Source organism: Rattus norvegicus, chromosome 6 (assembly GCF_036323735.1).
Source record: "Rattus norvegicus strain BN/NHsdMcwi chromosome 6, GRCr8, whole genome shotgun sequence".
Lineage (NCBI taxonomy): Eukaryota > Metazoa > Chordata > Mammalia > Rodentia > Muridae > Rattus > Rattus norvegicus.
In genome coordinates, this window is record NC_086024.1 from 129,061,611 (window position 1) to 129,085,990 (window position 24,380).

General features: G+C 47.2%; 1 protein-coding gene across 5 annotated transcripts; it reads left to right on the forward strand.

Annotated features, from left to right (window-relative positions):
• The first annotated feature begins 1,534 nt into the window (after window positions 1-1,534).
• Serpina3l (serine (or cysteine) peptidase inhibitor, clade A, member 3L) lies at window positions 1,535-17,855 on the forward strand. 5 transcript variants are annotated; one of them, XM_063261769.1, is made up of 9 exons: window positions 1,535-1,680; window positions 3,680-4,327; window positions 6,130-6,403; window positions 7,315-7,465; window positions 8,443-8,624; window positions 12,898-13,107; window positions 13,996-14,085; window positions 14,318-14,510; window positions 15,452-17,855. In XM_063261769.1, the coding sequence occupies exons 2-9, from the start codon at window positions 3,697-3,699 to the stop codon at window positions 15,686-15,688; spliced, it is 1,968 nt and encodes a 655-aa protein (XP_063117839.1). In that variant the 5' UTR covers window positions 1,535-1,680; window positions 3,680-3,696; the 3' UTR covers window positions 15,689-17,855. The 5 variants fall into 5 exon arrangements, with proteins under 5 accessions (XP_063117839.1, XP_038968005.1, XP_038968003.1 ...); XM_039112077.1 differs by lacking the exons at window positions 12,898-13,107; window positions 13,996-14,085; window positions 14,318-14,510; window positions 15,452-17,855 and adding an exon at window positions 2,951-3,082 and having other exon boundaries at window positions 1,546-1,680; window positions 8,443-8,962; XM_039112076.2 differs by lacking the exons at window positions 12,898-13,107; window positions 13,996-14,085; window positions 14,318-14,510; window positions 15,452-17,855 and adding an exon at window positions 2,951-3,082 and having other exon boundaries at window positions 1,590-1,706; window positions 8,443-8,962.
• Window positions 17,856-24,380: the final 6,525 nt, after the last annotated feature.

A 24,380-nucleotide genomic window follows, 5' to 3' on the forward strand; every position in this document is an offset into this window, starting at 1 on the left:
ACTTTCTCCTGCCATCTCTATCAATGCAAATAGGCCAATAAACAAGGTGGTCATGGTGACAATGATTGAGGTTAGCTAGGGGCTGGACAACATAGAGTGCTATTCAGTAAGGCTAACCAAGACACTTGGGGGAGCATCCCACAAGCCGTCATGTCTACCTGTGTGGTCATGGGGAAATGCATTAGCTTCCCTGGGTCTCAGTTTCCTCTTCCAAAAAAAAGGGTTGCTAACAGCATATAAATCAGAGGGCCATCACAGGAGTCACAGAGTGTGGGTGACAATCTCTATGTCCCTGATGCCAACAGGAGATAAAGGAACTCTGCCTGGGCACTGTGTGTACAGGAGTGTGTTTGCTGATGCTTTGCTGTTATGTCCTCATATTGGTTGGTGGTGTTCATCTTCAGTGTGAGGTTGGTCAGCTGGGAACTTAAAGAAAGGCTACCACTCTGTCCTCAGTAGGAAGGCTAGGGTGAGAGGAGCTTGTCTGATCCATAAGCCCCATGTGGCTACAGGAGTTTGGGATCTAATATTGTGCCAGATGTGGCAGAATCAAAAAGCCTGCAAATGGCAGTGGGTGGCAGAGCCTAGGGCCTGGAAGAGGGAAAGAGTGAGGGAGGAATTGGGGATCTGGTAGTTATAGACATTAGAAATAGACTCAGGAGAGCACAGGAGCCAGCAGACCTTGAACTAGCAGATATTGAAAACTATGAATCAAGCAAAACCTTGGCTTCGCTCAGTGGATCCTCTCAAATCATTCAGTTTGATTCCATTGATCAACATGCCTGTCTTCATGCCAACGCCATGGAGGTTTATTACTATTGTTTTGTCACGTAGCTTTAAATCAGGGATATTAGTACCTCAAGTCCTTTTATGGCACAAGATTTTTATACCTGTACTGGGTGGGAGTTTTTCCATATGAAGTTGGGAATTGCTCTTTCAAGGCCTGTAAAGAGTTGTGTTGGAATTTTAAAGAGATTGGTTTGAATATGTAGATAGGCATTGGTAAGGTGAACATTTAACTTGGTTAATCCTACCAATCCAAGAGCATAGGAGATCTTACCATATTCTGATATCTACCTCAATTTCATTCTTCAGAGACTTGAACTTCTTGTCCTGCAGGACATTTCCTGGCTAGGTTAAAGTTAATCCAAGATATTATATATTATTTTGGCTATTGTGAAGATGTTGTTTCTGTAATTTCTTTCTTTGCCCATTTAATATTTGTATAAAGGAGGGCTATTTGTTTGAATTTTTTGTTTGTGTTTTAGTTGGTTTTTAGTGTTCATTTTGAAATGATTTATCCAATGGAGGAAAAATGTAAGCTTACAGACCTGCTGGGACACAAGTAAGGCAGACTTTGTACACTCTACTTTTGCTTTGGACTTCTCCCACTTTCCTCATTGACTTTGACCACTCAATAAATAAAAGGTGTGCTCAGGAGATCAGTACGCTTCTACTAATCCATGTTCTGAGAAATCATCCAGTCTGCCCATATGTAATCTGAACACAAAGCACAGGTTGTCCGAGGCAACATTTCCTAAGAGGAGGGAGGAGCCTTTGGTGTAGATAAATAGGCATCCCTGTGCACTGGGGATAACAACACACCAGGGAAGTGACAACCCTGAACATCAGGTGTCAGCAAACACAGAGGCTGGCAGCTGGCTGGTATCAGCTCTGCAGGTAATGCCCAGGATTCCTGCCTCCAGGTACAGAAGGAACCTTCCCAGGCCTGTGTGGTACTGGCTGTGGACTGCAACATATGTTTGTGGGGGTGGGAAAGGGGCTTTGACTGAGATACTGAATTAGAAACAGGGAACATTTCTGGGGTTCATGAAAGCTCCTCTCTGGTCTGTTGCTTTTGCCTATGGAAGATGCAGATGCTGTGGTCTATGCTCATGGAGAGTAAATGGAGCCTGCTCTTCTGACTCCACAGGGGAGTTTGGGAGCTTGCTAGCTTGCCTACTGCTGTGATGGCTAGGGTGACACAGGACTGTTGCGGAATCATGCTGGGTGAAGTGGCAGCTCTACCATGCTCACATCACAGAGGAGATGCCAGTGGAGATGGGGCCCCACTTCCCGCCTAGATCCCAAATGCCATGGCCACACTCAGGGGTTTCAACAAGGGAAGCAAAGAAGGTTCAGTTACTGACTCAGGGTCTCCTGCTGTACAATCCCAGCAGTCTCTTTACTCTGGAAATAATTTTGGGACAAAATATTGTTTAGTGCCCTCCAAAGAAATGGGTGCATCAGTCTGAAACTAAAGCACAAGATGAAGGCAGCCAAGTTGTTGTTGAGATCCCTGGCTTCACTGCAGGCATGTCACAGCAATGGGGACAGGTGGCTTAGCACCAGCACACCCTCCTGGGCTCTCTCCAGTTCCCTGTTTACCCTTCAAGTCTTCTCTGCCCCCACCCTGTCCTCCCTTTGTTCCCTCCTAATTGCTCTCCCTCCTCATATCTCCCTGTTCCTCTTTTTCCCAATTCTCTCTAACTCTTCCTTTCTACAAACTTTACTCTATCCTCTTCTCTCCTGCCCTTTTTTTTCTGTCTACTCTCCCCTCTTTTCTCTCCTCTGTCTTCTCTCTTCCTCCTTCTTCCTTCCTCCTCTTGCCGCTGCCCATTCTTTTCTCTCCTCCCTCCTCTCTCCTCTCCCAACTCTCCTCTTGCTTCTGCTCTCACCATTTCTCCTTCCTCCTTCCTATCTCCACTTCTTCCTCTGCCCCACATTCATTTACTATCCATCTTCAACTTTACACTTCCAAACAAATGGTCAGAGATCATAGGTAGAATACCACGATTACAAGCTGTCAACTATAGTCTATCTGGATGAGTGTGGCCACCACTCCAGGGGAATATTTAGGAGATGAAGCCCTAGGTATTCCCTACAACCACTCCCAATGCCCACAATAAGCCAGCCACCTACCAGTAATGTAACCTGGACCCCTCACCAGGCTGCACAGAGAGGTCCACCCATTTGCTTGCTGTGACACAGCCATCCTGACAGCCAACATGAAATCTGGTCGAGGTGCGAGAGTCTGATACCACTGCTGCTTCTTCCCACCAGCAGGACTTCCGAGCCTGAGGTACAAAGCACCATGGGGTTCCCTGGCAGAGCAGAGAGAACCTTCCTTTGTGTGTCCTTCCACTACAGGTTCTCAAGGGTCCAGGATTTCCACACTACATCAGATATCTCTCCTGCTTCCTCTCGACTAACCCTCCCCTATCCCTAACTTCAAGCACCAAAGGAACTCAGGGCACTTAAGATTTCTCAGATTTGAAATTGAAGGGCTAAGATAGGGCCTGTGATAAAAACTGCTCCAAGGATCCTGAGTTTTGCCTAAGGAGGTGGCAGCTACAGGTGGCTCAAGTCCAAAGTGCAGACAAGGCTCATGCCCATTCGCTATTCTGCCTTGCTCTATGACCCTAACATATCCCGTCAAATCACTGAAGCTTGGTTTTGTACTGTGAAAATGGGCTAGTGCAAAAGCATGTCATCTGTGGTAGTAGGGATCATATGATGTAGTGATGGCATGAGTCACCAGAGCACTTCCTGTGGGCAGTCACAGAAGCTTGAAGTGGAGTAGAGCAGGGCACAATACCAGCCAGGTGGGAGGACTAGAAGACGGTTGAAGCACCAGGCATTCCTACCAGTCTCAACAAATGTATCTTCTATTTTCCAGCCAGGAGGACAGAGAAGATGGCCTTCATTGCAGCTTTGGGGCTCTTGATGGCAGGGATCTGCCCTGCTGTCCTCTGTGATGGCACACTGGGAAGGGACACTCTATCCCATGAAGACCACGGCAAGGGGAGACAACTGCACAGTCTCACATTGGCTTCCAGCAACACTGACTTCGCATTGAGCCTCTACAAGAAGCTGGCTTTGAGGAATCCAGATAAAAATGTTGTCTTCTCCCCTCTTAGCATCTCAGCTGCCTTGACCATTTTGTCTCTGGGAGCAAAAGACAGCACCATGGAAGAGATTCTAGAAGGTCTCAAGTTCAATCTCACAGAGATCACTGAGGAAGAAATCCACCAGGGCTTTGGGCACCTCCTACAGAGGCTCAGCCAGCCAGAGGACCAGGTAGAGATCAATACAGGTAGTGCCCTGTTTATTGACAAAGAGCAGCCGATACTGTCAGAATTCCAGGAGAAGACAAGGGCTCTGTACCAGGCTGAGGCCTTCATAGCTGACTTCAAGCAGCCCAATGAGGCCAAAAAGCTCATCAATGACTATGTGAGCAATCAGACCCAGGGGAAGATCGCAGAACTGTTCTCAGACCTGGAGGAGAGGACATCCATGGTGCTGGTGAACTATCTCCTATTTAAAGGTGAGAGTCGTCACTGCTTGGGGAGTGGAGGGAGAGGATCTTGGCTGGGTGCCTATGCTATACAATGATCACTGGAAAGAAGGTGCTCAAAGCCTTGGAGACATGGGTGCCTAACTTCTTGTTACTCACGAGTCTCCTCTTCTGAGGTGTTTCTGGACAATGATTGTGTCTCCTAGTACATGCTCAACAGAAGCCCTGAGCTCTCAGTCTACAGGGGCTGATTGTTCAATATGACTTAAGCTTACTTACAAGCAGAATGTCATACCTTACATGTCCAGTCCTACCTGTTGGTCAGAAGCCATGGCTACTCCCTGTAGAGACAGGTTCCCTCAGGAGTCCCACTGCAGGCATTTCTAGTATGTTCCTATAGTAGAAGTCCATAAGTGCTGGAGAGTCTCTGACTCTAGGAGAGTCCAGGTGAGCTTGGGACTATTTGATCATAAGGAGCCTGGAAAGAGTAACATGGAAGGTAGCGTATCCCACAACTAATGAAGAACCTCGTGGACAGTTACTCTGCAGTACTTCACCCCTGAGCCTTTTCTGTAATGAACTTGTCCTAGGCATGGAGAGGCAGGGACTGGGTAAGAGTCACTAGAGATGTAGTGGTGTGGGCCAGGCAGTGTTCTGTGCTTAGTGTCAGATTGTTTTGTGTAATTTTGCTTTTGTAAAATAACCACCCACTTAGCATGAAAAGTCAGGATTCCCAAGACACATTCCTGAGCCAGCGTCTGATGAGATTTGGGTGCAAGATAGATGGAAACTCAGCTGGAAATGTTGTAGGTAATGGTACTGGGGGAAATCCAGAGATCCCACATGAACAACATCCTGCTTAATAGAGACCAGGGAGCAAGGTGACCACCCTGAAATTTGTGCCTGACAGAAGTCATGATGTGGCCAGACTGGGGCTTAATAGAAAACTGATTAAAATTAGTCCAAGTTAGAGTAGGATGGTCAGGGGCTAGAGAAAGAAAATCAAGGTGACAACGGAGAGAAATATAGGATAGGAGGACAGGAGGAAAGAAGACAAAGAACAAGAGCACAGAGGACAAGATGTCCCCAGACCTGATGTGGGCAGGGGATGTTGGAAGCATAGTAACAGCCTGTAGGGTTAGATTGGAGGACATGTCTCTCTCAACTCTCCCAAGACACTGGATAAGTACTGTTTGGTGTGAGTTGAGATATATGTTTAGGTTGTGAAATGACAAGACCAAGAAATTGTTCCACTCTAGTCCCACGATGTACAGTGGGAGTGGAGGCATAAACTAGAAGTCTGCATAAACCTGAGCTGGTATTTGTGATTTGTGGAGACTGCCATGGCCCATGTGTGGGATGCGGACGCCTTACCCATGATTCAGCCACAGTCTATGGGACTATGAACTGCTCCCGATATCGGAGATGGAAGTCTCTGCTCTTCTCTTTCCCCTAAAACCTAACCTAAAAGCCATTGTCTCCTAGACATGGTTCTCCTGAGGAAGACAGGGCCCTCAATTCTCCACAGGCTCACCATCTTCACTGTCTCTCTCTTGCACACTCCACCCCACATCCCTGACTGTGTCATTAGTCCAGGTAGCCAGGCTGAGGTTTTGAGAATCCCCTGTCCAAACCATGCCTGGAGACATTTCTCATAGCTAGCAGCCTGATCAACTACAAGCTTTATCCGGTTCTGCACATGTCACAATAAAGGACAGTCTGAGTGACTGAAGATGGATGGATGGTGGTAACAGCTCAAAAGCTGAGCCTAGATGGGGAGGAGGTGGAATATTTGTCCTGTGGCTACAACATGATCATTTGCCTCATTTTAGGCAAATGGAAGGTCCCCTTTAACCCTAATGACACATTTGAGTCTGAGTTCTACTTGGATGAGAAGAGGTCTGTGAAGGTGCCCATGATGAAAATTAAGGAAGTAACCACACCCTATGTCCGGGATGAGGAACTCTCCTGCTCTGTGTTGGAGCTGAAGTACACAGGAAATGCCAGCGCCCTGTTTATCCTCCCTGACCAAGGCAAGATGCAGCAGGTGGAATCCAGCTTGCAACCAGAGACCCTGAAGAAGTGGAAGGACTCTTTGATCCCTAGGTGCATGTCCTGAGGACCCAGAACTGTCATTGATACCTGTACTGGTGTTGCCTGATGGCCAGTGACTCTGTACCTCATTGTCACAGTAGTATCCTATGTAATGGTGGAGAGTCCCCAGGGGACAGGTAGACTTGAGTTGAATTTCCCTCTGCTGACTATGTGTTTTGGGCCCTGAGTTGCTGTCGATTTTGTTATTCACAGGATGAGATCAACTAGAACAAGGATCTCAGAGTCCCTCCCTCTAGCAGGCTCTAAGTTACAGGGAATCTAGAATGAGTTGGAAGGCCAAGGGAATTGTGATTGATAGGAGATGAACTCTGAGAATCAGCTCTGCCCTGTGGAGCCACTTTATCCTCTCAACATGCATCATTCCCCATACAAGGAATAAGACTTGAAGACCTACTGTCTGTTATACTCTGAAAGTATATCAGAGACTAAAGAACAAATGTACCCTTAAGCCTCCTCTTGTAATAGAGAAAGAAAGAATGTAGGCATGAAAATTAAATTAATCATCATTTAGTAGGTTAAAACATGAGAAAGGGTGAAGTTAAGAAGGGGAGTGTCCAAGGATTAGGAAATCTAGAGTCTGATGCAGTGTGCACTTTTAAATAGAAGGGTAATAGAAGATGTTGCTGCACGAAGGGAGGATTCCATTTGTGGATCAAGGGGGAAATCATTCCCAGTAAAGGAACAAGTAGGACCAAGTCAGGTTACTGTCTACTAGTCACACTCTCAGTCACTGATGAATAATTAATGCATCAGGAAGAGCAAAGTCATGTGGTCTAGGCATGGGTGGAAAGAGGACTTCTCTCCAGGGACAGAGCTGTTTATGGAGAGAAGCCCCAGGGGCAAGATGAATTGATGGAGACATGGAGTCCAGGGACGCTTACATTGCTATTTTTTATTCTCAGGATTATAAATGATCTCCGCATGCCCAAGTTCTCCATCTCCACAGACTACAGTCTAAAAGAGGTCCTTCCAGAGCTGGGCATTAAGAAAGTCTTCTCCCAGCAAGCTGATCTGAGTAGGATCACAGGGACCAAGGATCTGTATGTCTCTCAAGTAAGACAAGAAACACAGGGTGCTTCACGTTGGGTCCTCAATGTGGATGTTGAAGGTCATACGGGCATGTGGGGATGGTTCATGTGTGAGAACACCGACATTTCTGATGTTCCCTAACAAATGTCCATCCCCTACTCCCTGTACCTAAGCTCACCTAGGAGACCATTGTGGAGAAGAGACTGTAGTTGCTTTATAGAACCATGGATGCCAACCTGTGCTGCACTGCAGGGCTGCACACAATACACTGTAGGGTCACCCACAATGCACTGCAGATCTACCCACAATACACTGCAGGGCTGCACAAAATACACTACAGGGCCTCCCACAACACACTGCAGGACCATACACTGAAGGTGCCACCCACAATATAATTCTGGCCAAATCACTCCCAGCCTCAGCTCCTTTAATGTGGTGCTGGGATAGTACTCCTTGACCAGCACACAGAATATTAACAGTAAAAGTAATAACCAGGATCTATGGCAGTTCTGATGAAAACCCCAAGAATAGGAGAGAGATGCCTTAGACGCTCATACTACATCCCTAGCTGCACAGCCTGTCAGTGTCCAATGTTCCATCCAGTGCCCACCCAGAGCCCTGGGCTCAGGTCTGTCCCAGCAGGACATGGAAGTCTGGGAATGTACAGTCAGGCCCTCTGCATTGCTGGTGTATGTCCCAAGGAATCCTGCACTGGCTGCCAGCACCCTGGCTGTTCCCTCTGAAAAAGTTGAGAGGCTGCCTGTGAGGAATCTCCTGCCACTGCCTACTGCCATCCTTCAGTTTGTAGTGGGTTTGAGGGCAGCACAGATTCAGACACTGAGCAGACCAGGGCACGCCTCATCTCATACCCTGAGCAGAGACTTGGAAATCCATCATTAGAGCTCAGGGAAGGAAGAAAGAGACCAGCACTCACTGCTTGCTCCAGACCCCTCTCCTGCCCTCTCTGATGTCCACTGAGTGATGTGTTTCTCTCCCCGCAGGTGGTCCACAAGGCTGTGCTGGATGTGGATGAGACAGGCACAGAAGCAACTGCTGCTACAGGGGTCGCTACAGTCATACGTAGACAACCTCGAACTCTGAATTTCAACCGGCCATTCATGGTGGTTATCACTGACATGGATAGTCAGTCTATCCTCTTTGTTGCCAAAATCACTAACCCCAAGTAAGCCCAAAGCTCCCCAAGATCTGACAGTTCTGCCCAGGACCCTGGGACTGAGCCTGCATGTGGATCTCTGTATATGTCCTGACATTCATGCTCTGATTGGCTGTTTCAAAGTTGTCTTAGACAGTGACATCGACTATCTCTATGGCCCCCATGTGCACAGGAGCCTTTAGACTGTCAGTGTCAGGCTCTTAGGCCCCTTGGGAGCATCTACCCATGTTTCTGAACCTGGAATCTATCTTTATTCTTCCCTAGTGACTCCTCTTTCTGTGTTCATACCCCAAACCTAGTTATTGGCAAGTACATCCAGTCCCAATAAATGCTTTGAGCACATCTGCTTTCAGTCTCCACAGTCTTGATGGAACCAGACCAGCCTCTGGGCCAACCCATGAGATTCAGGCCCAGGACTGAGAGGGGAACCTGCTGCACTGAATGCCATTCTAGCATCTGAGAAACTGTTGCCACACTCTTAGCTTATGCTTTCCCCTCCTCAGGCGATGCCACTCAGTGCCCCTTGGAGGGTCCCTTGACCCTGACCACATCTGGCACAGTGTTGGAGCCCTAACTCCTGCAGCAGCAATGGGCCTGTGGGTCAGACAGCTGCACTCTCCCTCGCACTCCTCCTACTCAGGGCAAAGTGGTAGCCTCTCTAAGTTCGCAGCTGGCCAACCTCACACAAAATGAAGAGGTAGGACCAAAGGGTCAATAAACATACACCTGTACATAAAGTGCCCAGGCAGTATTCCCTTAGCTCCTGTTGGAAGGGGTTGCTTCTAGTGACAACAGGGACAAAGAGATTGTCACTCATACTCTGTGACTCCTGTGATGGCCCTCTGATATACACGCTATTAACAGTCCCTTTATGGATGAGGAAACTGAGGCCCACAACAGCTTAGTCATGTCCTTGTGACCACATTATGGGTGTTGGGGTGCTCTTCCAAATTTCCTGATGCCAGAGGAACAGTCTCCCCCAAGTTGTGACTCTGTTCAAGAGGCGTCACTGTGGTGGACAGGAGGATGAGAAAACAGCTCTGATACTTCCCAGAGAACAACAAAATAGTCTGTGGATCAGGTGACATCTCTGCTGTGGTGGATGTGAGGAGGATGAGAAGGTGCTCAGATAACCACAGAGAATATTTTTGGGGAGGGCAAAAAAAAGTTGGGGGTTGGGGATTTAGCTCAGTGGTAGAGCGCTTGCCTAGCAAGCGCAAGGCCCTGGGTTCAGTCCCCAGCTCCAAAAAAAAAAAAAAATGAAGCCATTTCTGAGAATCTGAAAGGAAGTGGATTTCTGGGACAACAGAGTAGAATAATGGTAGAGCAGGAGTGGTAGGAAGGGGCACAGGATGGCCAAGAGCCTGGCTCCTTGAGGATTCTGGAAAAATTTGGAGCCACTGGGAGAGTTGCAGTGGTTAGACAAAGTTTCTCACATGGAAAATGTACTCTATGAGGTTACAATGCTGAGAACTGGGTTGTGAGAGGTAAGGAGTAGCGAGGACAGTCTAGGAGAACACAGCTGGAGTGGAGATAGATGAGCTGGCTTGCGGTCTCCATGGAAAAGGAGAGGGGGTCAAGGTGCATTCAAGTTGGGGCACCTGCTGCTCATGGAGAATCCTCTAGACCTGTGGATCTGGAGAATCCACAGCCAGTGGAAGCACATGGACAGGGACAGCTGTACAGTCAGCTGAGACTTGCTTGAGTCTTAAGGGTCCTGAAAACACCACATTGAGCAGTGGTCATGAGGTCATCAGAGAATTAGAGCCTAGTGGGCCACACTCAGGACCCCCAAGTGAACATCAGGTACCCTTCCCTGATGGCCATGAGATGAGAGAAGAGGACTCATCTATTGAAACAATCAAATGTCCTAACAGACTTCCCAATGTGTCTGTTAGGCATCATCCTGAGACTGGGACACCATTTCCATACAATGAGCACTGACTAGCTCCAGCTCTATCCCTCCATCCATCCTGGATCCAACTCGGGTGTCTAAAGAGCCTGGTGCTGAATGCATCTCCCTCTGCTGCTGTGCTGGTCTGGAACTTGTGACCACATCTGAGTCCATCTCTTCTGCAGTCTAGGACCTAAATATCAGGGATTACTTTTCCTCATTCCCTGAGTGCTGAGGGTTTCTCCTCTCTTGTCCTTCAATTGTGTCCTTGATGATGAGCCCTTTACAGAGAGAGATCCAGTGTGCAATCAAGGTAACAGACTGTGGGGCATGGGGAGAATAGGTGTCCAAAAGCACTGAGATTAAATGCCTGGGAGTTTCTTGCATGGTTCAGTGGTTTGCAAATGCTACCAATGTCCATTTTATACTATTTTAACATTGAGAAGTGGCTGTTGGGAGGGTAGGATGATGGTCTCAAAAAAAATCCATATGAGGCTTCTACCACATGGCCAACCAGGTCAAACAATAGTGTGACACATAGTCATTTTATTTTTATTTTGGCCAAACTACCTAACAGAGGTAATTGCCAAGTTCTTATGTCTACACACAAGAAAATGCCTATGATGGAGCATTATGGGATAGAAAGTAATGGTGCATACAATAAATATAATAACTGTGAAGGGCCTGGTTTCCTTGCCATTCCCAACCCCTACAGCCACATGAGAAACCTACGCCAGAATTCAAGCATCTGAAGAAGACATGTCCCTCCAAGATATGTGCGGTTGACACAACCCAGAAGGGCACTAAAGTAGCTGCCACTAGAACCAAGATAAATCACCCTGGCAAGAACACTACTATTCACTAAAATGTTCAACATGACCCTATAGGAAATACCCATCCCTGTTGAAGAGCCTCTGTCTCTAGTAGGGTCCATGTGGCATGGGGAGTTGATGCCCTAAGGAGTCTGACTGTCCTAATCTTAAGAGAAGAAGCTAAAAGCCCACAGCTAGTGAAGACTCCTGCTGGCAATTACTACGTAGGACTTCTCCCATGAGCCTTTTCTGTAATAAGCTGGTCCTTGACATGAAGAAGCAGGGACTAGGTAAAAGACAATAAAGATGGGGAAGTGTCAGCCAGTGTTCTGTGTTTAGTGTCTGGCTACTTAACACAACTGTCCTTCTGGAAAATAACGAGCCATTAGCATGAAAAGTCAAATTCCCAAGACACATTCCTAAGCCAGAGAGTCTGATGAGAGACTTGGGTGCAAGATGGTTGGAGACTCAGCTGGAGATGCTGTAGGTAATGGTACTGGGGGAAATCCAGAGATCCCACACCAACAGCATCCTGCTTGATAGAGACCAGGGAGCAAGGTGACAGCCCTGAAATTGATGACTGACAGAAGTGATGATGTCATCAGCATGGAGTACATCTGGGGCTGAATTAAAGTTACTCAGGAGCAGAGGAAGAGCAAGCCTGGGGCAATAGACAGAAAATCAAGGTGACAATGGAGAGAAATATAAGACAGGAGGTCAGTTGGAGAGGAGGACAGGAGGACAGAGAACAGAAAGGCAGGAAAGCCCCAGAGCTGATGTGGGCTGACGATAGTGGAAGCAGAGTGACAGCCAGTAGGGTGAGACTACAAGACATGACTCTCTCAACTCTGCCCAGGACACAAGCTCAAATGCTGCTTGCTGTGAGGTGGGATATGTTTAGGCTGTGAGATGCCAAGTGTAAGAAATTCTTTCGTCACCAAGTCCCAGTGTGTGCATTGGGAGAGGGGGCATAAACTAGAAATCTGGGATAGGTCTGAGCTGAACATGGGATTGGTGGTGGTGGCCATAGCCCATAGGTAGGATGATGACTCATTACCCATGTTTTAGCCCACAGTTTATGAAATTATGAACTGATCATGATATGCGAGAACTCAGTCTCTGCTGTTCTGTTTCCCCTAACAACTATCCTAACAGCCGTTGTCTTCTAGACATGATTCCCATGAGGAAGACAGGACCCTCACATCTCCCCAGGCTCCAGTTTCACCAAGTTCACTCTTATCTGTCTTACACACTCCACCCAGATCCCTGCCTGTGTCAGGAGCCCAAGTAACCACACTGTGGACAGGGGACTGTCCAAACAATGCCCGGAGACAATGCTCATAACTAGCAGCTTGACCAAATACATGAGTTTTCCAGTTCAACATATGCCACACTAAGGGACACTCTGAGTGACTGAAGATGAATGGATTGCTATCACACCTCAGAAGTTGAGCATGGATGGGAAGGAGTGTATCTGCTGCTGTTACAATCCGATAGTTTGCTCCATTTTAGGCAAATAGAAGGTGCCTTTTGACTCCCGGGACACATTCCAGTCTGAGTTCTACTCTGACAAAAGGAGGCCTGTGAAAGTGCCCATGATGAAGCTTGAGGACCTGACCACACCCTATGTCCAGGATGAGGAGCTGAACTGCACTGTTGTGGAGCTGAAGTACACAGGAAATGCCAGCGCCCTGTTTATCCTCCCTGACCAGGGCAAGATGCAGCAGGTGGAAGCCAGCTTGCAACCAGAGACCCTGAGGAGATGGAAGGACTCTCTCAGGCCCAGGTGCATGTCCTCAGGACCCAGAACTGTCATTGATCCCTGTACTGCAGTTATCCTGTGGGCCACTGTCCGTGTACCTCAGAGTCTCCCTTATACCCAGTGTAATTGGTAAAGAGTCAGCAGGTGACATGTGAAGTTGAGTTGAACTTCCTTCTGCTGACTATATGTTTTGCATCCTGAGTAGCTGTCAATGTTGTTCACAAGACAAGATCAGCTAGAACAAGGGACTGAGGTGTCCTCCCTCTAGCAGGCTGTAAATTACTCGGAATCTAGAATGAGTTGGAAGGCAGAGGGAATTGTGATTGGCAGAAGAGAAGCTCTGTATCCTATGAAGCCATCTTATCCTCTCAATACGAATCATTCACCATATACAGAATAAGACTTGAAGACCTGCTAGACCATAAGAAAATGTCTGAGACTAAAGCACAAAATTTCAAGAAAAACCTTATGGGCTTTCTTGTAATTGAGAAAGAAGGGACATGAAAATTAAGCTAATCATCATGTAGTAAGAAAGATGTGAGGAGTGTTGAGGTGGAGAGGAGGAGTGTCAGGGGATTAGGAACTCTGGAGGTTGATGCAGTGTGCTGTGTTAAATAGAATGCTCATTAGGTGATTAGGGTCGGCATGACAGGCAAGGAGTGCATTTGTGGTTCTAGGAGGAAATGATTCTCAATCAAGGAACAGCTAGGACCAAGTCAGGTTGCCTGTCTACTATTCACACTCTCAGTGACTAATGGATAGTTAATGCCCTATGAAGAGCAAGGTCATGTGGTCTAGGCATGGGTGGAAAGAGAACTTCACTCCAGGGACAGGGTTGTCTGTGGACAGAAGCCCCGGTGATACGGAGGATCGAGGGGGCCAAGTGACTCTCCATTTCTCTTTCATTCTCAGCATGATAGATGAGCTCTACCCGCCCAAGTTCTCCATCTCTGCCGACTACAGCGTGGAGGAGTGTAGGGCGCCCTCCAATGGTGAACAACGGTACTGTGCATGCGCAGGTTTTGCACCTGGTATCAGTTGGCCAGTAATATGCTAATGAGGAGCGGTGCCATGCTAGTGAGGTGATTCATTCTCCTCCAATCCCTGGAGGACAAGTAGTGGGGTGATAGTGGGGTGACCCATGCCCCGCCAATCTCTGAAGGATTATTAGCATACTGTTGGGTATATAAGGCGAGCGCTCTTGCTGCTTGAGGTTCCCCTGTCCCTGTTCAAGAGTGCTGTACAGTAAAGGCTTGTTCCCAGAAGAATCCTGTTGCCGCATGTCGTTCTTGCTGGCGAGACGTTGGGCGCGAGACGTTGGGTGCGAGACAGAGGAGGTCCTTCCAGAGCTGGGCATCAAAGAAGTCTTCTCCACACAGGCTGACCTGTCTGGGATCACAGGGGACAAGGACCTGACGGTCTCTCAGGTAAGTCAAGAAGCACTTGGTGGTTCAGCTTGGGTCCTGAATATGGATGGTTAAGGCCATGTGGCCATGTGGGGATGGTAGATGGGTGAGAACACCTGCATTTCTCAGTTTCCTTTGTGCCTGGGAGAGTTTGATTACACCCTAGATACTTCTGCTGAGAGCATGAAACCCAGTCCCTACTTTACCCCATGGAAAACCACAAGTCAGAGCCCATGATAGGGAAGCACCTATGCTTGGTGTGAGATCACCATGGGTGCCAACCTGTGGTGTACTGCAGGGCCACCCACAATCCACTGCAGGGGCAAAGCACGTCCAGCCTCAGCTTCTTTAATGCAGTGCTGGGACAGTGCTTCTTGACCAGCACACAGAATATTAACAGTAAAAGTAATAACCAGAATCTATGGCAGTTCTGATGAAAACCCCAAGAATAGGAGAGAGATGCCTTAGACCCTCATACTACATCCCTAGCTGCACAGCCTGTCAGTGTCCAGTGTTCTGTCCAGTACCCACCCAGATCCCTGGGCTCAGATCTGTCCCAGCAGGACATGGAAGTCTGGGAATGTTCAGCCATGTCCTCTGAATTGCTGGTGTATGTCCCAAGGAGGCTGGAGCAGGAGGGATGCTGAATCCTCCACTGGCTGCCAGCATTCTGGCTGTTCCCTCTGAAGACGTTGAGAAGCTGCCTGTGAGGAAACTCCTGCCGCTGCCTACTGCCATCCTTCAGTTTGTAGTGGGTTTGAGGGCAGCACAGATTCAGACACTGAGCAGAACAGGGCACGCCTCATCTCATACCCTGAGCAGAGACTTAGAAATCCATCATTAGAGCTCAGAGAACGAACAGAGAGACGCACCAGCAGAAGAGACCAGCACTCACTGTTTGCTCCAGAACCCTCTCCTGCCCTCTCTGATGTCCACTGAGTGATGTGTTTCTCTCCCCATAGGTGGTGCACAAGGCTGTGCTGGATGTGGCTGAGACAGGCACAGAAGCAGCCGCTGCCACAGGAGTCAAACTTGTTCCAATGTCTGCAAAACTGGACCCTCTGATTATAGTTTTCAACCGGCCTTTTCTGATAATTATGTCTGACACAGAAACTGAAATAGCTCCCTTTTGGCCAAGATATTTAACCCCAAATGAGATTCGAACTTCCCAAGGGTTGACGCTTCTCCCCAGGCATTGAGCCTGTCTGTGGGTCTCTGTGTGCATTTTGGCTTCCATGCTCTGATTGGCCATGGCGGCATGCCTGGATGAGACAGTGACTAACTGTGTAACAGCCTCATGTACAGACGCCTGTGCAGAGTCGCTGCCATGCTCCCAAACTTCTTAGCTCATATTCCTGAGCCTGAAATTTGTCTTTCCCCTGCCCCTGCTCTCCCTCCTCTGTATCTGCCTCAACCCAGAAGCCAGAGCCCATCAGGTTGTCTCAGTCCCAACTTAGGCTCTAGTTATGTCTTCCTTCAGCGTTGCTGTCTTGATGGGACTGTGCACACACACAGGCGAACCCATATGGACCAAGGGGAACACTTGCTGGCCCGTATCTTTCTGCAGTATCTGGGATCACTTGGTGCCCAGTGCAGCCTCACTATTTCCCTTCCTCTGGGCACTGCTCCTTGCAGCATGGCCTGACCTTGTCCACATCTGGCACAGAGCTGGAGCCCTCCCTTCTGCAGATGCATGGCACCTGTGCGTCAGACCAGATCCCCCTCCCCGGCACTCCTACTTAGAGCAATGCAACCTTTCTTTTAGTTCCCAGCTGACCAACCTCACACAAAAGATGACCAACAACAACCAAAATGAAGAGGTAGGAGCAAAGGATCAATAAGCACATCACTGCATTGAATGTAGCAGTGTTCTCTCAGCTCCTGTTGGCAGGGGTGGGCTCTAATGACAACAGGCACATAGAGACTGTCACTCACACCCTGTGACTTCTGGGATGGCCCTCTGACCTACTATTATGCTATTATTATTACTACTATACTGCTATTATCAGTACCTTTATGGATGAGGAAACTGAAGCACAGAGAAGCTTAGTCACTTCCCCATGAATCACAGCTAGACACTCTGGTGTTCCAGGCTTCCTGATGCCACAGGGACAACCCACTTTCACCAAGCCAAGTGTCTGTTCCCAAGGCATCACAGTGGTGGTGAAAAGGTGGCAAAACAAGACTCTAGATGCTTTAAACAGGACACCCAAAGGGGCCCGGGACCAGGATGTGAGCTCTGCTCTAAGGCCAGAGGTTAAGTATTTCTGTTCAGGTGGAATGGTATCCTGGATAGAGGCCAAGGTGCATTTGTGTGTGGTACTGGGCGTCCAAGGAGAGTCCTGGGAGCCTGGAAACAGTCAGAGGCCTGCAGACAGGGGCAAAGGTGTCCAGGTTGAGATACATTTGAGTCTCAAGGGACCTAAGAACACACAGTGACAGGTGGACCTGTGGTCAGCAGAGAGTCACACACACAGGATTCCCTTCCCTGGCCAGCACTGAGATACTGCTCATGAGTACCATGGAGTGAGAGAAGAGTGGGGGTCGTCTATTGAAAGCAGCAAGTGTCACAACCAATTAGTGACATTTTTACCGCTGTCCAGGGTCAATATTTTGGCTTTGTTGTCACTGACAAAAAGCTTGAGGGGTTTTGTTGTTTGATGAAAGGGCTGTGCATAGAAACCTACCCTACCCAGCTCCCTTCATATCTGACAGCTGTGCAACACTGTGAGCTCACAGAACTAAATGCCAGCATACTTCAAAATGTCTGCTTTTATGTTCCCTGAGTCCATTTGGTGAGGGCGAGGAAAAGTTCTTGTTCGTTTGTTTGTTTGTTTGTGTTTTGTTTTTGAGACATGGTTTCTCTGCATAGCTCTGGCTGTCTTGGAACTCACTCTGTAGACCAGGCTGGTGTCAAAGAGATTCATCTGCCTCTGCCTCTGGAGACCTGGGATTAAAGACAGGTACCATCATCAAGCAGCTTTGAAAAGTTACTAGAAAACAAGTATGTGTAGCGTTTTCTTCAACACAATCCAGAGGGGTAAAGAGGTAGAAACACATCATGTATAAGGGAAACAATAACTGTGCATATGTACATAGCATGCAGTGTATATGTTTACATACCACATCATATACACCTATCACATCATATATGAGAGACAGCAACTGTGCATATGTACATATCATGCAATGTTTATGTATACATATCACAGCATATGCACATATCATATCATATATGAGAGACAACAACTGTGCATATGTACATATCATGCAATGTGTGTATATATATATGTATATCACATCATATGCACATATCACATCATTTATGAGGCAAATAAATTGATAGCAGGATGGTGTGGAAGGACACCTGGCCGTGGGACTTCTCTCTGTGCTTAGTCAGTCAGGGAGTTTGTAACCATCCCTGGCCCCAATCCAGCCGCAGAAAGACCAGAGATGCAGTTGCTAAGGTACTCAAAGTATATACTTGTTTTTCTGCATCCGAGTGTCAAGTCCTACATCCAAGTGCCAGTCCTACTGGTCCTGCAATAAATGGAGGTTCCTGTGCTGACAGACAGTGAGAGGGCATTCAGTAAATGTGGTGCTTGTGTGCTTGAAGCTTCTGCTTGGATGCCTCCAGCACCAGAGAATTCATCATCACCTACCATATTTTAATGACACTTGTTGAGTTCGTTTGCAAGAAAAGAATTTCCAAACCTTTAGTGTTCACTGCTGGGGCAGGGGTCTTGTTTGAAAGTCAGGCCCCAACCTGTCCTGGGTAGTTCTGATTCAGGTCTGGGGAAGTTTCAGACCCAAACCTCTGCACTGGAACATCTCTGGTCCCTCACAGGAGTGACCCCTGGTGGGGGGGAGACTTTGATCTTTGCTTTGAGTAGCCCTGTAGGCAACCCCAGGGTTAGAGAGCATGAACTCTTTGATTCAGGAGGTCTGAGAAGGGGGTCTTGAATAGAGAAATGGGGGAAGTTTTCTTTGTAGGAAGCAAGCAGGCTACTTTCTGCTTGCCTGGCTGATCAGCAAGTCTTGCACACCCCCTAGTGGCCATTTGTGAGAAGACAGTGGCAGAGGTGTAGGTTTTCTCCCTTAGGGCAGGAGAATCCTCCTGTTTGTGTAGCTGTGGCAGTTTCTGTCATTCATGCCCTGGCCGTCTTCAACCCTGTCACCCTCATAAGGCAGTGCACAACACAGCAGAGTAGGCAGAGAATGGTGTTCCCAACTCCCAGAGGAGAAAATAGATCTTGTTGGTCTCTAATTCGAGACAGGGCCGTGAGATGCCACCTAGGCTGCCCCATCTGCCTGGCTCTACCCTCCAGAGCTGCACTATGGATACCAGTCCCCATTTCCAGAGAGAAAGCAATTTTTCCTTTAATTTCTTTCTTTCTTAAAAAATGGTGTGTGTGTGTGTGTGTGTGTGTGTGTGAGAGAGAGAGAGAGAGAGAGAGAGAGAGAGAGAGAGAGAGAGAGAGAAGCAACCAACAGATCCTTCAGCCCTAACCTATGATTTGCAGTACAACAGTATGTTCAAACAGCATGCTCCAAAATAAGGCTAGGACAAAGTACCTAAGGGTAATTAAACACAGATGTATGGGTCCTCGAGGGGCAACCACTATGAACTGCCTGGTCTGCATATCGCCATTGTGCTATCTGCTCCTAAAACCATCACATCCCAACTCTAGTGCCTTCCAGACATGATGGAAAATATATAGGAGAGACAATATATAGAGGGTGTGTCTGTTAGACTCTGGTCACTGTGACAGTAAATATGGGATAACCCACTGAGGGATGCAAAGGTTTGGGTGAATCACAGTTTCAGGGAGTTCAGTTCAGAGTCTGCTGGCTCCTTTGCTTTGCTATCAAGAGAATGGAGACTGGGGACTTGGCTGGGTGGGTAAAGTGCTGGACCCTCCTCACCCATGAGGAGACCTTAGTTTTATTCCCTGAAGCAGACAAAAGTGTGGTAACATAAACTTCTGATTCATACTCTGGGGAGTTGGGAATAGGTGGGTCCCTGGGACTCACAGTCCTGCCACCTTAGCTAATTAGTGACTTCCAGTCCTATAAAGAGATCCCATCCTGAAAACCAAGGTGGATGGGCAATGACCCTTAACCTCCATATGAATGTGCACATGGGTGCACACACCCACATTCATGACCATATAGAATCATAAAAAGTAAATGTTCACAGAGAAGGAACAAGAAGGCTGGAGAGTTGGCTTCGTGGTGGAACACTGGCTTGACTTACGTATGTGAAGGCAAGTCCCAGAACTGTGAGACTGAGGGGACGGGAGCTAGGATTGGAGGAAATGTCTGCAGTCGGGCTTCTGTGCCTAGATTTTTGACGAAACTTAACAGTCGATAACAAAAGCCACTCTTCACACACAAGTCAGCTGCCTCCAGAATGCTGACTAGTGCACCCTGTGTGAGGTGCAGTGTTGGGCTCTGCCGCTGGCAGATCTGATACTCAGCAGCAGATGTAACCCGGTCAGTCCTGCTGAGTAGCAGCCCATGTTGTCAAACCCATGCATAACCCCCATCCCTGTCACATATGACCAACGTGTTCATTGGCCAAGTGGCAATGGGCAGAGATGGCTGGAGAAAGAGGCTCACTGTACCCAGAATGGGTCATTCTGTCTCCTTGATTATTGAACTCGTCCTCAACTGAAGTCACGTTGTATGACCATGTACGTGGGACATCCATATCTTCACATCCTTCTCCCATTTGGAGAGATCTCTCCTCATACTTCTTTTTTATTTTTGGAGCTGGGGACCGAACCCAGGGCCTCTACCACTGAGCTAAATCCCCAACCCCTCTCCTCATACTTCTTTACCAGATGTCTTTCCCACCAAATATCCAGTCATGTTCTTTGCAAGACCCTGAAGATCTATCGACTATATCCATGAATCACTGAGCAATTACACCTCTGGTCATTTCTCCTTCTCCTTCATGATTATGCATGATTTGCCCACCATGAAGATCTCCCTATGCTTCTATCTTCATGGTTCTCCCTAAAAGGGTTACAATGCTGCATCTGTCCATGACTGGCTACTGCATGCATAACATGCAGAACCATCAGTAAAACAGGCCCTAATATTCTCTGCCTTGGTCAACGGATCATAGAGTACACATCATGACCCTATGGTTGGCAGTAGACAGCATTATCAATGGAGTAGACACCATAGGCATCTGGGCAACTTCTTCATGTAACTTTCTAGAGCCTGCAGGAACTGCACGGGTCTGATCATGTATATGCTATTTTTTTGATAGTGGTTTGCTGCAATGCATGTCCTGCTTTATGACTTGGAGGGTCAGAAAACACCCAGCTCCTGATGGGAAGCTCAAGTTACAGGGTAACATAGGAGCCTACAACCTGGGAGAAGGGAGCCTAAAAATGAGGCAGACTAAAGGCCAACTTTACTCAGATCATCAGCCAATTTATACTCTGAGTGCTAAGAAGAGTCACCTGAGGAAGTGTACAACCACAATGACAACATGTGGCAAAAAAATGTTTTTCCATGGAGGCATATAATATGATAATAGTCGGCTATAATGAATAATCAGAAGGAAACTCCCTCCTGTCCACTCCATCTGGGAGGGGCATAAAACAAGATCCAAGAACAATTCTGTGTGGTTTCAAAAAACTGGTAATATAAGACTCTTGTTTTGTTTTCTTATAAGCACTCACAATTCCCCCAAAATGACTCCATTCAGGAGCAGCCTTGACAAGTAGCCAGTACCTGTCGAACCTTCTCCTGCCTCAAACCTACACAAAGCTTACACCTCCCCAGGTCACTTGGTAGATGGGCGGAGTATTCCATTCAAGTGAGGTTTGTGCTGTCTCTAGAGCCCAAACAGGCTCTAACGCTGATCCTGAAACCCTGCATTTGATTCACTATTCCCTGGCAGAGGCAAATCTAAAGGCTTTCACTTAGCCTTTCCAGTCCTCATAGCCCTCAGTCCATAAGTCAAGGGACCAACATGAAGATTCTGACAACTTCAAAGTGTGTTTGTCCCAGTCGTACATTCTGGGACTAGGGAAATAACCACAAGATGAGTTCAGGCACCTACTGTGAGTTGGAATTTGGCCAAAACTCCATTAATCACCTGACCTCCCTAAGTTCCTACTTTAACTGGAGAGCCACAATGTTTCCTGGGTTCTCTTGGAATTGTGGTTGATTCAGAACAATTATCCATTAGACCCAGGAAGGTCTGATTGTTTCTTCCCTCCAGTGTGCAGTTGCCCGTTGGCATGTTTTAAAGCTATTTTATTGGGTTCTCATCTCTCTACCTTCTCATTCCTTCTACCCTAATCCCTCCCAACTTACCCCCAACACTAGGTAGGAAACAGAGATTGTTATAAGGGAAAGGGAACATAGACCTCTTTAGCCTACTTCCTGATGATTAGGGGTGTCAAGTGCCTACTAGGGGCAAGTCCAATCTCCACCATCAGGATATCTAGCAATTCAGCAAACAGAGAAATCAGCAGCAGGGGGGAAAGGAGGAGGAGAGAGAGAGAAGCCACTGCCTCTCTCTGTGCTCTGACATTTATATACTCTCTCAAGACTCCTCAGACTTCCAAACATAAACTACCTTCAGCTGGCAGAATCAGGCCCCTACTAGAGCATGAGACAAATCATAGTCAGCTGCTGTGGACAATCTGAAGCAGCCCCATATCCCACACCTGGCATTAAAACAAAAACATTTAGAGAAAACATAACTGTTTTTTTTTCTTAAGAAATCAAAATTCTCACTACAGTCTCCCTTGTAGAAGGCTGAAGGTCACTCTGGGGAAGGACTGGAGAAAGGTGAACTACAGAGATTTTATCAAAGTCCTTACTCGGGGAATTCTAGCTGCCCCCATCCTTCAAGGGCTCCTAGACCTGCCAACTGGCTCAAGTCTGGAAATTGGTTCATCGGCCAAGAATGTGTTTTGTCACAATCCAGTGGAGACTTTCACTTGTTCGAGAACTTTTCTGCTTACACAGATCAAATAAAATGCTTTTTTTTATCAATTCCATTATTGGAAACACCGAGATTAATTAGCCAGTACCAATGGTCAGTATTGTATGTATGAGTCATACAGCCGTAAAAATTACTTTGCCTGTGGTGTGCATTACGGTTAGATCATTTAAGACATTACTTTGTCTATGCTGCCCATTATGCTAACTAGGATCACCTTGCCTTTGCTGATTCAGTGCTGCCTCTTGGCCCCTGCTACATCAAGGACCAATAAAACTCATTATACTGAATGAGCAGCAGTGTCTCCTAAGCCCCATGTCTGTCACAGGAAAAAGGTGACAACAATGTCCTTCAAAATGTGCTGGTGCCCCTCTCACCATCTCTCGTGTTACAAGATAAGTGAAGAGCATCTCTTGTGGGACTTCCCATTGTGAAGGGTTAGGTTTTTACACAGCACACCCACTTTAGCATTGCAGTTTTCCTGAGCCTTAATATCCCTTCCTCAGCACTAAGCCATGAGTGTCAGGCATCTCTAACCCCCCTGCTCCTTCAGTAGTGGTTCTTTAGACAAAATGCTTCAGATAGCCATATTTTTAAAGTGGCACCTTTTAACTGTATTCGTGTTCCAATTAAACTAGAATCTCTACTAACTGAGCCATATCAATAACCTCAGCCTGATCCAGTTTTATGTTCCTTCCACAATTACCCCACACTCTAAAAAGCCATTCCCACACAAATTCCCCAGCCTTCCCCTTCACTGAATTGATTCCCTGCCTAGATTATGTCAACTAGGCACAAGATAGAGTCACCAGAAAGAGGAAACCTCAATTAAGAAAATGTTTCAATAAGATCAGGCTGAAGGCAAGACTGTGGAGCATTTTCTTAATTACTGGTGGATGGTGGAGGACATAGTGCATTGTGGGAGGTGTCATCGTTGGGCTAGTGGTCCTAGGTTCTATAAGAAATCAGACTAAGCAGACTGTGGGAAGCAAACCAGTAAGCAGCACCCTTCTATGGCTTCTACATCAGCTCCTGCCCCCAGGTTCCTTCCCTGCTTAACTGCTTGCCCTGACTTCCTTCAGTGATGAACAATGATATGGAAGTGTAAATCAAATAGACCCTTTCCTCTCCAACTTGCTTTTTGGTCATGGTTTTTCATCACAGCAGTAGAAACCCAAGACAACTAGCAAACTCATTGAGCCCCTTAGTAGTATCCTTTAACAGGTCCCCAAAAATCACAGGAGGCTCCCAGACTGATCCATTGAAGAAACACCAATCAGGCCATAAAAATCAGCATGTAGACAGCATCACTAACCAAAACGGAAACAAAGACCAATTCCATCAAAGTGCACAGTCTGGGGGTGGGGGATCTCTATATGCACTAACCTTTCTTCTTGGTTTCTATCATTCTAATTCTGACTAAATGTTCTTGGTAACTGATGCCCCCCACCCAGGATGATTTTTCTGCTTAAAAGTTCACCCTAGGGGTTGGGGATTTAGCTCAGTGGTAGAACGCTTGCCTAGCAAGCGCAAGGCCCTGGGTTTGGTCCCCAGCTCTGAAAAAAAGAAAAGAAAAGGAAAAAAAAAGTTCACCCTGAGAAAGGCTTAGGGTTACAGTGTCATCCTGAACACCCACTGTGGTCTCCAGCCAGCTATAAAGGCTTTCTACTGGCTTAATCCAGTGTCCAAGTAGTTTTCTCTGGTAGATACCCCACAATAGTAGTGTACCTCCCATCAACTACACTTCCTACCTCACTTCTATGAGCCTCTTAGCCTTAAGGCTGGTTACATACATGTCTAGAGCAGACTATGGGGTGGGCTCTGAGGGACCACAGTATTGTCTTGCCTGGTGTTTCCTTCAGAGAAGATCATTTCTGGTTTAGTGGATTGAAGTGGAAACTCTATATACAGTTTATGTC

Excerpts from the sequence above, each read along its gene's own strand:
- Serpina3l (XM_063261769.1), top strand. The coding sequence starts at position 3,697 with ATGGCCTTCATTGCAGCTTTGGGGCTCTTGATGGCAGGGATCTGCCCT. Across the intron at positions 6,404-7,314 it reads AAGGACTCTTTGATCCCTAG|GATTATAAATGATCTCCGCA; the intron begins GTGCATGTCCTG and ends TTTTATTCTCAG. Across the intron at positions 14,511-15,451 it reads AGGACCTGACGGTCTCTCAG|GTGGTGCACAAGGCTGTGCT; the intron begins GTAAGTCAAGAA and ends CTCTCCCCATAG.